Genomic DNA, 14,296 nt, shown 5'->3' on the forward strand with positions numbered 1-14,296 from the left:
ATCACAATCATTCAAGTTATTAGGAATACCTGTGAGCACTTTTGAGAATTTAGCAACTTTGAAACCAAATCTTTGCTTATTTTGTCATTCTACCAACAATCAAATGTAATTAAACACACCCACACAGTGCTGACAAAACAGATTAGACCTATGAGTGTTTTTCCAAACTGTAATTTCGACTGTTTAGTAAAACATTGTTAAAGCTACAGAAAAACAAGGTTTTCCAACCACAGCAGTTGAGCTTCAAGCACACCTTTGCACATTTCCATATCACTGCATTATCTGACTTTCTGCAAGCCAGTCAGAGAAAAATGCATTTTGCTATCAATATAAAACCAGCACATGTTAATGTTGTTGAAGCTGCTCGATGCTGCCTGTCCTCATGTTTCCTCTGTGCTTGTCTCTGTCCTTCTGTGTTCTGTGCATCAGGAGTGCAACTGGTGAGGCCTGGCATGAGATCATGTTATCATGTTTGAGTCACCGAGCCTGTGATGAGCGATCAGGGTCCCATGGGAAAGAGTGCGGCAGCGATTTCGCCTACTTCTACTTTGTCTCCTTTATCTTCCTCTGCTCCTTCCTGGTCAGCACTCAAACACACCTACATGTAGCCTCTGTAACAGTTGGCCTCATTTATTCTGTCAGATACACACAGATTTATTAAAACTAACTGACTGTGTCTGTCCAATAACTTTTAGGTCAATAATGTATTTTTAAAGCTACAGTTTTTTTATTTTTATGAAAATAAGTTTTCTTGTGAAAATTGTCACCATATTCTGAATGAAATCATGAGACAGAATCATGTCCCTCCTCTTGCTGCTGCGTCTAATGACGTGCTAGAATCTGACTGTGGCGTGGCACAAATGACCAACAAGAGCTGAGGAGTCTCTAACGCAGCTGTCAATCATGTCAGCTGTCATGGCTCATGAATTGCAGTCAAACTGTCAAACTTTCAAACTCAGCAGCGCTCATCAAATATGGATTGAGATTATCTTACTACACTGTCTATTTCTCTTCTCATATGTTCTGAGAAACATGATTCAGTGCCTTTTTAGTAGAGGTTGGGGAAAAAATCTATTCTATTAACTATGCTTTCACCTACACTGGGCGAGTTCTTATTAACCTTCAAATTGTGCAAATTGAAATTGCAAATATAAAACGGATCAAAACAACTCCAGAGGAGATGTTGCAGAACATCACTCAGTGGAAACACAGTCATTCTTGAAATTGTGTTTTGTTGACATTTCGAAAATATGGCTTAAGTTTTGCACAAATCTGTAATGGAAACCCTCCTACTGACTTCAAGTTCTACCCAGAATCCAGCACAAATTATCCTCCATCATGTCGAAGGTGCAAACAAACATGATATCGGTGGTGAGACTGCAGGACTGATTGCTCGTCACGCTGAAAAATTGCTATTTTCTTGTGTGATGCAATGCAGGAACCAGCAAAAACCATCACTTCATGAAATGAAGACAGAAGCTCCAAATATCTGTATCTTAAATTCCCAAGGCATGAAAAAGTGTCTGAGAGAAGTGCTCTATGGGAGAAGGGTTGTGCTAGAAACACAGTGGTTAACATTAGCAGTACAGTAACACTGATGATTTTATTAAAAGTATTCATTCCATATATGAGCCATTTTAGTGCAGACAATGAGATGTGAGAAAAATAGGGATAGTTAGTAGTTTGAAAGAGTTTGCAATACACTAAAACTCACTTAACCTGTCTAAAACAGCTCGAACTACAATGTAACACATATAATGTACAATATTTTTCTATAAGTCACCTCTGTGAGCTAAACTGGAATTAAAACCCAAAGAAAAATAATACTTTGCTGCAGTGAGAATAAACATAGACCTCATCAGTCATTGTGAACTTCTCTCCCCCTCTTTCCCTCAGAGTTTAGGTTTACACCTCTGCCACCACTGTCTGCACCTCAAACATTATTGCTGTTTAGTTGCTGCCTCCAAATGCCCCTCTATGTCTTTGAAATAATCCAGATTCATGTGTCTAGGATTCCTGAATTGATTTTTTAAATTGATTTTTTTGGTTGTGATTCCTGAATCGATTTTATATAAAACTTGATGCTAACCCACAATGCTAATTACAGTTAATGCACTGAGAGAAAAATGCATCATAATTGCAACTTTATCTAAAGATGGTTGCCAGTCAGCGTCAAGACTTGGAATTCACCAAAGTTGAAACAAAAGATTTGCTTTGAGATGCATCAACAACAACCATGGTTGCAATAGTATTGACTTAACAAAAGATCTATTTTACTTTACATGCTTAACATCTAACAACATGTGTGCTATACTTACAGGCATATATTTCCTAGGCTCTGTGCAAATGAGCTAATAGCTAAATACTTGGACAGAGCACAGCTAAAATGCTCAGGTATAATTCTTTATCTGTGGATCCTGCTGCTCTCTGAACCCTCAAAGGCCAGCACTGCAAGACAGTTGCCACTGGTCAGCAGCACAGTGTAATGTGTGTGTTCCAGATGCTGAATCTGTTTGTGGCTGTCATCATGGATAACTTTGAGTACCTGACCAGAGACTCCTCCATCCTGGGACCTCATCACCTCGATGAGTTCATCCGGGTTTGGGCTGAGTACGACCCAGCTGCATGGTATGTGCACACCTCCCTCTGGGCTCCACACAGTAGCATACAGCAAAGTGGGGGGAACAGACACCCTAACTTTACTTCTCTCTTCCCCGTTTGTGAATAAGGTGACTAAATGAGGCCTTAAGCACAGGCCTTGTTCCTATTGGTTGTTATATGCAGTGAGCCCACTGATGATTATTGTTTTATTTCAAGCTGTCTTGAACTTTTGTTTATTTATGTGCTTGTTCTTTTTCACAGTGGACGGATTTCCTATAAGGATATGTACAATTTGTTACGCGTTATCTCACCCCCCCTTGGCTTAGGGAAGAACTGCCCTAATAGGGTAGCATACAAGGTTTGCAAATACCAGACATTTCTGTCACTAGGGTGCTTTGTGTACCTCTATGCCAAAAGAATTTTAACTGAATGGCTGTGCACCAATGAAATCGCCTTTACACTAGCACACACCCTCCAAACTGACTGGCTTTGATTGATGATGCCGGAGTGGAAACAAAGCTTTCAAAGCCACGGCACTGTCCAGCAGGCCGCCTGCCATCCATACTCCCTCCTGTCTGTAATGTTTGCTCAGCTGACATAATTGACCTCACATTTCTGACAGCTGACACCATCAAAAGTCTTGAAAGATATCTGATCACCTCCTTTGAGTGTCTAAGGAGAGACATGGTCAAATGCTGTACAGATTGTAAAGACAAATTTGAGATTTGTGATATTGAGCTACATCAATAAAAAATTACTTGACATTCAGATCTTTAAAAGATCTGAAACCGATGATTATGAAGAATGTGATATGATTTTTTCATGCAGATGTCTATCAGAGGAGAGCCAGGCTATGCTAACCAAAGCTTCGGCTGGCATTGAAATCTTTGTCTCTGTGGACCCTGGTTGAAGTACCAGTGGGATGTTTGCCAGCATGCTGAGGCTGACATCCCAGTTACAGTGCTGTCATTTCTCTTCCCACCCATCAGCATTCTGTGTGTTGGGTCAACCCATCCACCCTTCTTCTCTCCCCTCTCCCACCAAACTCACTCTTTACCATCTCATGTTTCCTGTCAGGGATCCTGAGCTCCACAACGATGCATCCCTGTGCCCCGACTGCGTGGCCGAGGATGACATCCACCTTACATCTCACTCTGGGAAATCTATTAACAACAGATTTCTGTTTTTCCTTTCCATTATTCTCTGGTTTTGTTGCTTTCTTCCCTCTGTTCCTCCTTCTCTAACTCCCCATCCTTCTCTGTTTGCGTTTTGTTTATTTTTGATTTCCTCCCCTGTGAAGTGGCCGTATCAAGTACCTCGATATGTATCAGATGCTGCTCCACATGTCCCCACCCTTAGGTTTGGGAAAGAAATGTCCGCCAAGAGTCGCCCACAAGGTAGACCCTCCTCTTCCTCCATCTTCTTCCCTGTGCTCAACAATCTTTCTCCCATTGGCGTCAATGCAAGCCAATGTGTGTGTTCTGCAGTTCTCCCTCGTTCCTTCACTTTGTTTTGCTAGCACTCTGATATTTTGGTGTAAGCCCCTCCCTCATCTTTACTGTCTTTACTGTTTCTCTGTGTGGGCTAACACCCACCACTAATCATACGAACACAGAGCTTCCCTACGAAGACTTGTAGTTATTTTAAATAACATTTATTATGTTGATGGAAGACATTTGCTTCCTTATGTCATATTATTATTATTATTATTATTATTGTTATTATTATTATTATTATTATTGTTATTATTATTATTGTCTACTTTGAATGGTAAGCCCTAGCTGGGTTTTTATTTTGTGGAGCAGTGTATGTGTGTGTGTGTGTGTGTGTGTGTGTGTGTGTGTGTGTGTGTGTGTGTGTTTGTATGTGCATGCGTGCGTGCGTGCGTGTGTGTGCGTGTGTGTACATGCAGGTGGGTGTGTGTATGTTTGGCCTGTCTTGCTTATTTGGGAGTAATACTTTGTATGTGTGCTTCTCTCTGGTTCTGTCTTTGCTGCTGGTTCCCTCTCATTCTTTTTCTCATCTCATTTCAGTCTCTCTGTTGAAAATGTTGGGGTCTGTGTGTGTGTGTGTGTGTGTGTGTGTGTGTGTGTGTGTGAAGGTTAGTCCTGCACAGCAATGGCAAAAATGTCAATGTGATTTTTTTTCAGTATTTATTTATTTTTGAAATTTTAGTTGAAATCAATGAGAAATCAGTCTCATTTCCACCTGATAGTAACTTGTGATCCCTGTCTCAATATTTTCTGTGAATCAGGCAAACCACACCCTCTGGGAACCTAAATCACCCAAATTGCCACAAACTTTCTTAATATGTAATTCAGGGTCTTACATGCATAATGAAAAGAATCAAAAATGATCAGACATTAGCCTCAATCCAAATTTGAAATATTGTCATTTTAGTTTTTTCACACTTACCTGAAGCTGGGTTGATTTGGGCGTGATTATCCCTAATCCATATCACCTAATATGGACAAAGCCGACCAAAAATTCAAAGTCATCTGTCAGTTGATACTAATTTAACATGAAGTAATATCAATAACAAAGCATTTTGTAAACCTAACATTCAGTGACACAGTGAAATGTCTTATTTTGAGAATCTACTGATTCTGAAAGTTCAGAGGGTGCCTTTGGAAAAACTCACTCTGAGTGCCGGAGTGCACTCTGGCACAAACTAGACCATCGGTAAAGTGAGAGTGCTGTTGGAATGAATCGTTTAGTTATCCAGAGCAGTGTACTCTGGAAATGTCAGAGCAACTCTGGGCAGTCTGTCTGGGCAGAGGGAACAGCAAAGTGCCAAACAGAGTGAATGTGTAATAAACATAACTGTTTGTTAATTCATGGAGAAACAGAACACTCCATGACTTCGCACAGCAGCTCTCTGATTTTAGCACAAAGCGTCAGATTGGATTTAGGAAGGCAGCCAGAGTACTGGAACAGATAGAGCTGTACCACACAGAGTCTGCTTTGCTCCATGGCTGTCGTAGAGACAAGAGACAGCTGACAAAGGTGGGATCCCAGGAGGTGTCAATCAAAAGGTGATCTGCCACGCCCACACAGTCTGCAGAAATGCTGTTATCCTAAAAATGAGCTGTTTTCAACACAGTTTTCTCCTAGTTGGGAATATTTACATTCATTTAGATTTTTCTACATACTTAATGAGACACTAAATTTAGATAAAATAAGTGCATTCTCATTATTTCAAGCCAGATTTCCAGAGGCTTTCAGAGCACAATTTGTTCAACAAATTGAAAGGTCCCCTAACTACACCTTTTCCTGCAATTTCAAGGTTCCCATCAAAAAGCTACAGACTATTTCTTCCTCGGGAAATGAAAAACAAGTCGAAGTTATTCAGCAGCAGCATCTCAGGAGAGACAGCTGTAACCTGTAAGCTCTTACAGGTTACAGCTATGGTCACATGACTGACAGAGGCAGTTCAGCTTGCAGCAGTGTAAGCAAGCTTCTCCACTGGCTCTGATTAGTTTCTTACAGTATGAGTACCATTTACCTCATCAAGGTAAGTTAGGCAAGACTTCATTGATCCCCACAGGTGATGAATAGCTTTCTGCAGTAAATGCCTGTCATGGATGTTTGGTTTGAGTACATGATTCATTCCAACTAAAGCTCACTGTTTGGCAAATGCCAAAAACAAACAAACAACAACAAAAACAAAAATTCTGGGCTTCCTCTTTTAGGGACCAAAGAGTATGACCATCAGACTGCCTTGAAAATGAATTCAAGCTCATACTCTGTGAGACTGCCTCACATTTGTTGGACCTAAATGTTAAATTAAAAAAACATGCTCATTGTGTTGCAGTGTTCTGGCTGGGATTTCATGCCTTGAGCCGGCCCCGTCTCTCACATGACCCTTGCCTTGCACATTTTTTTTAGATCCACAATGTTGTTGACAAGGCCACCAGCTCCGCCTACCTAATACTGCATGATGAGACCGACTCACAGTGTAGCAAGCAAGCAAAACTTGATTTATATAGCACATTTCATTCCAGGTTGAAGCACAATGTGCTGCACAAAGATACTAGTTGCAGGGTCAAAACAAGCCATCAACTGACCATAAAAGCTAATCATATCTGTTAAAATTTAAAAAGTAAAAATAAAAACTTCTAAAATCATAATTAAGATGAGTAATAAGCCCATAAAAGATACAAATATGTGATTCAGAACTGAACAAAATAAAAGTAGATTATTAAAAGAGGATAATACATAAAACAATAACAACGATAAATAAACCAATAAACCAGTAAAGTAGTAACACACCTATCTTAAAACCAATAAAATAAAATAATAGTTAAAATAGTCAAACCAGACTATTGGAATGCATCGCTAATAAGAAATGTCTTCAACTTAACTGTAAAATATGATACTGTTGAGGCACTTCTAATGCCATAAGGAAACATATAAGCAGAATGGAGATTATGACTATAACAGGTGTAAATGAAAAGGTCTGTGATCCAGTGTTATTGTCAGATAGCAATTACAGTTGCTGATTGCATGCTAATACCAGGTGTGAATGGGGCTGAATGAAGTCCACATGGATACAGAGTAGCTTATCTACCACTGTTCTATTAGGCTGTAAAAAATATTTGGTTGAGTTTTCTCTTAGTAAATCACAAGATGTCATTCAAGCCATCTGTGTAAGCAGCTGCTGACTTTTGAAATTTCTAGCTATCAATGCAGCCTGTGTTGTATGCGTGTATGTACATGTGCAGATGAATGTGTGACCATGTGCAAATTGGTGTGGTGTGTGTGTGTGTGTGTGTGTGTGTGTGTGTGTGTGTGTGTGTGTGTGTGTGTGTGTGTGTGTGTGTGTGTATTTGCCCCTTGGCTCTCTATCCCTGTCTCATTCTGACTCTGGTCTTTCTTCCTTTCTTCACTGCCACTGATAGCACATGTAGGTGAATGCTTTTTGTGTTCAGGGGAGCTCAACTCTTACAGCAACAATCCCACAGCATTCTGTATGCATCTAGTGGTGCCATTGGTCCCATATGAACTAAGTCTTCCTGCTAAGGCTGCCCAAGCTTGGTGGAACGGACACTCTTTATTGCTAGCCGCCACTGTACATGTAGAGCATACTCAAGGCCTTCAACTCACAGTTGATGATTGCTAGGATGGCAACCACAGAGTCGAGCTCCTACCACTGTCGAGGCACCTTCATGGTTATGCGTTACATGCCTACTCTCACCTTTTTTTCGGTCAATGTCAGTCTTGCACCAGTGCACTTTGACTTGCAGCGTAGTGCATACTGTAGCTAATAGCAGTGAATGTGAATGTCTAGTTTGTCTCCTCTGTATGTACTTGTAGAGAAGGCTTTTTGTGTGCTGAACTTACTCTAACCAACATTTGATCAATACGGCCAAACTTGCATGTATTCAACTAAAATGATTAAAGCATGTTTAAGGTACTTTGTGCTGAGACAGTGAATGAATGGAGTGTGTTGGATCCCAGCAGCACACAGATTGGTTTCTCTGGGTGAACTGTGTGTTCTGACGGGGCCATTTGCTCTCACTCAGTTATCTAAAGTCTCTCTGTCACCACTCATCTCCTCCCCTTAGCGCCTCGTCAAAATGAACATGCCCATCGCTGACGACAACAGCGTCCATTTCACCTCCACCCTGATGGCCCTGATTCGCACAGCTCTGGAGATCAAACTGGCCTCAGGTCAGACAAACACACCACACATCGTTAGAACAGAAGTCTGAGTTTCCATTTCAAGAAAAGACAGCAGTATATGAATAATGTTAACCATGCCTCCCTCTAACATTAGTTTGAGATAAGAAAACACAAGACCATAACTTATAGATTCACCACAGTCATGTTGAGTTTCTGATTTTAGCTGGTATTTAAAAGAAAACACAGGAAAAGCAATCAGTATGTTTACATGGTGTTAGAAAAAGTGGAATTATTGTGTTAGTCCAACTTAAATAATTAAAATACATGTGAACATGTTAGTCAAACTAAAATCAGACAAAATCAAATCTCTCAAAATCAGACTAACACACCTTGATAAATTCAACCACCTACCTTGGTGGAGTCAGACATACAAAAATAAATGGAATCTTCCTTGCTGTGTGTATACTGGGACAGGGGTCCAGTGATATGGCCTGATGGAGCTGTAACCCTAGCTCCTCGTAACTGCATGGAAACACTGAGTGAGAGTTTGAGTGCCTGTGTGTGCCTTTGTATATAAAGGTTTAGCAGACCAGGCTTGTAGCCAGTGTTTTTAACATCCTACAAGTGATTCATTTGAATGAATTTGTATTCCTGAACAAACGTTAGGCCAATGAAGGGATGCTGAAATCTGGCGAATGCTTCTCCTCTCATTTTAGACCAAAAGAATAATAATATTGTGTTTTCTTTACTGTTTACTGGGCAGCAAAAGCAAACCTATATTTCTTGAAAACCCAAACATGCACAAAACATGTACAGACAACAAAAAACAAAACACTCAGTGGAACAGAGATCATTCAGCTAACTCAGGCTGCACTGAAGCAACTCTGGTACTCTCTTAAAGAGACAGAGAAATTCACAAAGACAGTGACAAGGCCAAAAAGATTACACAGAGGTCTAATATTTTATACAGTATTTTTGTAAAGCAATATTAATAAAAAAAATGTAACAGCTTGTATTCAGGGTTTGGGTTGTTTTCTAAAAGCATTGCAGAGCCATTTAACTTTCACAGGCTTTAGATGTGTTTTTGTGTGTGCAGGGGGAGGGCTGTGGATCAGGAGGCAGCATAAAGTTTAAAGGACACAGACACACACACACACACACACACACACACACACACACACAATGTCTAATAGGATGAAATGATGAAGTGATTTTAGATCTCATCATAACGTTCTGCAAAAACAATTTCCAGGCCATTACTAAACATCATAACTCACAAACAGAAGCGGAGAACTTTGGTCTGATACTGAAATAGCATAAGTAATCTACCATGTTGCCAGGAGGAAGATGTTTGTGGCGCATCCATAGTTAGAATATAATAGAATAGTTAGTTGGAATATGACACTTTCTGCAGCACCATCCTTGTTTGTCAGCTGTCATGGCTGCATATGAGTGTGGACAGAGATGAATGTAAACTATAACTGTAACTTGACTGGATAGCGGAGGCAAACAACCACAATGTGGTAATTCTAGTTGACTTGAAAACACTTGAACGGTGGCTGATCGATGTGTTTTAATAAAAGAGATTAACGTCTCTCTCTCTCTCTGTTTTCCAGGCATGGTGGCACAGCGACTATCTGACGCTGAGTTAAAGAAAGAGCTGTCAACAGTGTGGCCCAGCCTCTCTCAGAAGACCATGGATCTGTTGGTGACGCCACATAAACGTGAGCATTTCAAAGTCAGAGACATTTTGAACTCTGTGGTGTTAAACAGTCTCCTTGTCACAAATGTTGAGGTCACAATCAAGTGGGAGATGCACCGTGTCAAAGAGGGTGGGGGGGGGGTTAAAAGGCTGTCGGAAAGGTCAGCCATGCTTTTGTGAAATCTATTTAAACTAGGCTGGTTGAGGGCAGGAGGTTGGTGCATTATTCTTAAAGCCGTCGATGAAAGGTTGCCAGATCTGTTGGAATTTTCCCTTACACCCTCTGAGTGAGAACTGAATCTTTCTTAAATGTAGATGGTGCCAAACATCCTTCACGATCTGCGTCCAAGTAGAGTCACAAATCATGTTATGTTGAGAGCTGGTTCACACAAGATCAGAAGCTTTCATTCCATGTAGTGCAGGCAGTGGATTGGGATCCACATGTGCCCAGCAGGTCTGAAAAATGTTTTGCCAATACATTGTGATTCTTGGGCAGTGCCAGAACATTCGGGCTAGTGAGGCTGGTGACTGCCCACAACGGATTAAAATTTGGATACATTTTACACAGCTTATTATTTGATAGGTGAAGTCTATGAAATATTTTAACTGACACTGTACATTATCTCAAGCAGTATTGCTAATATTGTTAATATGCCAGACCAACAGTTAAAAGCTTTTCTTTTGCTTCCATCTTTTGGTAAGACGTGTGCATCACCAAACTACACAAAAGCATTTCTTTCCAGTTCTGTCCTAATACTGATTTGATTATCTTGAATATATGTTTTCATGACTTACTGTGATTTAATGAAACAACTTGTTAGAATTTCATTTTCTCTAAATAAAACTGTTAAGCAGGTAAATGGAGATGGTATGTGGATGGATAAATGAGTCAGCAGAATCTCCTCCTCCCCTCTCTTCTCCTCTCCTCTCCTCTCCTCACCTCTCCTCTCCTCTCCTCTCCTCACTTCATGTCTCCTCTCCCCACCTCCTCAGCCAATGAACTGACAGTAGGGAAGGTGTATGCGGCCCTGATGATCTTCGATTACTATAAGCAGAATCGAGCGAGGAGGCTGCAGCAGCAGCAGCAGCAGAGCGTGTCTGGGTCCCAGGTACAACATCCACACCACAAGTGCCTGGCCACACACACACACACACACATACACACACACACACACACACACACACACACACACACACACACACACAAATGCACTAAAGAGCACACACACTAGTAGATGAACTAGTGCAAACCTGTATGCATGTGCCCACATATGTTATGCTTGCACACACTGATAAACACTTTTACTGAATGCCTGCATGCATAAACACATGCAAACAAGATGCTTTTGTATCCAGCAGACATTCACTGGTGGATACAAAATGTATCAGCTGCTTTGCTAAGTTACTGTTTTCTTTCTGAAAGCACCTAGTGATTGGTAACCTGCTAAAGCAGCGGGCATTAACCCTTTGAAAAATGGATCTACATCACTTTTCTTGTGCTGCATTCAAATGCCTTTCACAAGTATTTACACCTTTGAACCGTGAGTGCATTGACCTGCTTTCTTTTGAAAACACAGGAAATGGGGCAATGAGCAATTTAGCAAGAAGTGTTCCAGAAATCACAAGAAATTAACAGGTTTAAAAAAGAAAAAATCCCTTTAAAAAAGCTAGGAGAAAAAAAAAATAAAAAAATAAAAATAATATATATATATATATATATATATATATATATATATATATATTTATAATGATCTTAATTGATAATTAAAAATGATTTACATTATTTTCATTATTATCATTTTTATTTTTTTTAAAGTACTTTTTTGCATTTTTTCAGATCACTTCCTTGTTTGTTTGTTTTTGTATTTTATTTATACATATATTTTTGTTATTTTGGACACTTCATTTCTTAAGGTTTTTATCTTAAAACAAAAAAAAAAAACACAGATGTCTTTTAGCAGTCCAACACAACCGATGCAACAGTGAATGTATTTAACCAAACTCACTCAACAACAGATCAAATATCTCCATCCCACTCTTGCCTCCTAACATAAAAGAAACCAGGAAAGTAGATAAATAAATAAATAAACAAACACATAAAGAAAGATAAATACAATTTTGAAAAAGAGAAGGAAAGTTAAATCAAAACTGTATAATATTTGTTTCACAATTCAGCTTTTTATTTTTACTTTTTTTTCTCCTTGTTTTTATTTTGTTGTTTTCATTTTTTGATGATTTTTTGGTCATTTTATCCTATAGTGCTCATTGCCCTCTTTCCATGTTTTTGAAAGAAATCAAACCCATCTGCTCAGGGTTTCAAAAGGTTAAAGGCACACTTAGCAGCAACAGCCAAAGTTGAAGCTGCATTTGGCTGCTGGCACCCTTGCACTACAATACAGGTGCATGTTTGTTTCTACAAACACAACCACCCACACAGATAGACACACATACTACATACAGGCATGACTGCAAGAAAAGAATATTTTGGCCCATCTCCACATGTGGGTGGCCCTGAACCCCCCGTCGTCTGAGCTGAGCACAACAATATTCTGCCTGCTGCCTCTGAATGTCTTCAGCATGTTGCCATCCGTCTCTTCTCCACAGTGCAAGGTCGGGGCTCTGTTTAAGCCATTGCTGCCTCTGACTCACATGCAGGAGAAAGATCTGCCTATGATGTTTAACAGTGTGGAGCCTCCCAGCATGCTTCAGCCCCAGCCCAAATCCCATGCCAGGTCCCAGCTACCGACCAGACCGAGCTCCAACTCCCTCAACAATGGAGGCACACTGTAAGTTCAATGCTTCAGAAGCTCAGTGTTAAAGGGACAGTTCACCCCTAGTGCTGTTCATCATTCCACATGGTTTTGGTGTGAGCTGTGGAGTGTTGAAGATATCAGCGGTTGGGATGTCTGTCTTCTGTCCTGTAAAATGGAATAGATGGCACTCGGCATGTCGTGCTAAAAGCGCCAGAAAATGCATTCGAAAAAGTCAACAGCAATGTCACTTTCCAGAGATGAAATAAGATGAATCAATGATGATTTTTTGTCACAACTTTAATCTGTTTAGATTTATATTCTTGATCAAATGATTTGATGTTCAGTCTGTCTGATGACAGAAATCAGCTAAGAAAGTCTATCTCGTATTTCCAAGATACCATATTGGAATGTTCAGAAGCCTTCTTTTACAAACAGTGGAGAAAAAAAGGCACAAAGAATAAAGAATAATCTCATGATAATCTCATTATTATAAAAAACAACAACAAACAAACAAGAAAAGACTAAACACTTTTATGAATATATGAGTTAGGTCTGAAACAAATAGTTGAGTATTGATTAGTTGATTGACAGAAAATTATTTGGCAGCTATTTTGATTACTAATTAATATTTTCATTAAATTTCCTATCAAAAATGCCAACATTTGCAGATTCTAGAGAATTTGATTTTTTCCTGTTTCTTTTTTATTTTTTTACATAAAGAGATTATTTTTTTTTAGTTTTTCACTGTTTGTCAAAGAAAAAGATTCCTGAATATAGGGATCCAGTGGGAGCAGTTCAGTAGATCACCAAACTGAGAAAAGAAATCATTATGTCGTGATCTTGATGACAAAAGAAAAACTGTTGGGCAGCAGCTGAGGGGGAGCAGATACAGAGGGTGTTAAGATGGATGTTGATACTGAGGTAAGTGCAGCCAAACTCTCACTTAAATGTAACAATCAGATGTACATAGAGTCATTATATATACAAATCAACCAAAACATTTAAACCTCTGAGAGGTGAACTGATTGACATCGATCATCTTGTTACAATGCAAAGTTCTGCTGGAAAACCTTGTGTCCTGGCATTCATGTGAATGTCACATAACATGCCCCACCTACCCAAACACTGTTGCAGACCAAGTACCCCCCTCAATGTAACATCATTCCCTGATGGCAGTGGCCCACCAGCAAGAAAGAGCAACACGCCACACCATAAAAACCACTGAGGAATGACCCAAGGAACATGACAAAAAGCTAAAAGCATCGACCTGACCTCCAAATTTGTGGGACTTGCTGCTACCTCAAAGGTACCCCCAAACCACAAGGGGGCCTCCTTGGATCAACCTGTGGAGGCATCCACACAGGATCTCTGTTGGTCACCCTGTGCTGTCCATAACCAAGGTGTTGGGGGGGGATCCTTTAAGTCCTGAGGGTTGTGAGGTGGGGTACTCTATCAGATTGGAATCTGGGGAATTTTAAAGCCAGGTTGACACTTTGAGCCCTTTGTCACATTCCTGGGGTCTTTCCTGAACAGTTTTTGCTGTGTTGCAGGGTGCAGTGTTTGGGTGGGTGGAGCTCGTTAAGTGGCATCCACATTTGAATGCCAGAACCAAAAG

The 14,296-nt window shown here is 40.1% G+C and overlaps 1 protein-coding gene across 2 annotated transcripts in view; it reads left to right on the forward strand.

Annotated features, from left to right (window-relative positions):
- cacna1ba (calcium voltage-gated channel subunit alpha1 Ba) overlaps nucleotides 1-14,296 on the forward strand; it is a 230,573-nt gene that overhangs the window by 198,660 nt on the left and 17,617 nt on the right. Inside the window, exons 39-45 of one of the 2 annotated variants that reach the window (XM_088077242.1) lie at nucleotides 430-580; nucleotides 2,501-2,628; nucleotides 2,863-2,959; nucleotides 8,169-8,274; nucleotides 9,843-9,950; nucleotides 10,922-11,037; nucleotides 12,533-12,714. In XM_088077242.1, the coding sequence (XP_087933368.1) occupies nucleotides 430-580; nucleotides 2,501-2,628; nucleotides 2,863-2,959; nucleotides 8,169-8,274; nucleotides 9,843-9,950; nucleotides 10,922-11,037; nucleotides 12,533-12,714 (888 nt within the window). Of the gene's footprint in view, nucleotides 1-429; nucleotides 581-2,500; nucleotides 2,629-2,862; nucleotides 2,960-3,901; nucleotides 3,999-8,168; nucleotides 8,275-9,842; nucleotides 9,951-10,921; nucleotides 11,038-12,532; nucleotides 12,715-14,296 lie in introns of both variants that reach the window. The other variant, XM_088077241.1, reaches the window with a different exon arrangement.

The sequence above is a fragment of the Plectropomus leopardus genome, chromosome 4 (genome assembly GCF_026936395.1).
Source record: "Plectropomus leopardus strain MGB_pleo_1.0 chromosome 4, ASM2693639v1, whole genome shotgun sequence".
NCBI lineage: Eukaryota > Metazoa > Chordata > Actinopteri > Perciformes > Serranidae > Plectropomus > Plectropomus leopardus.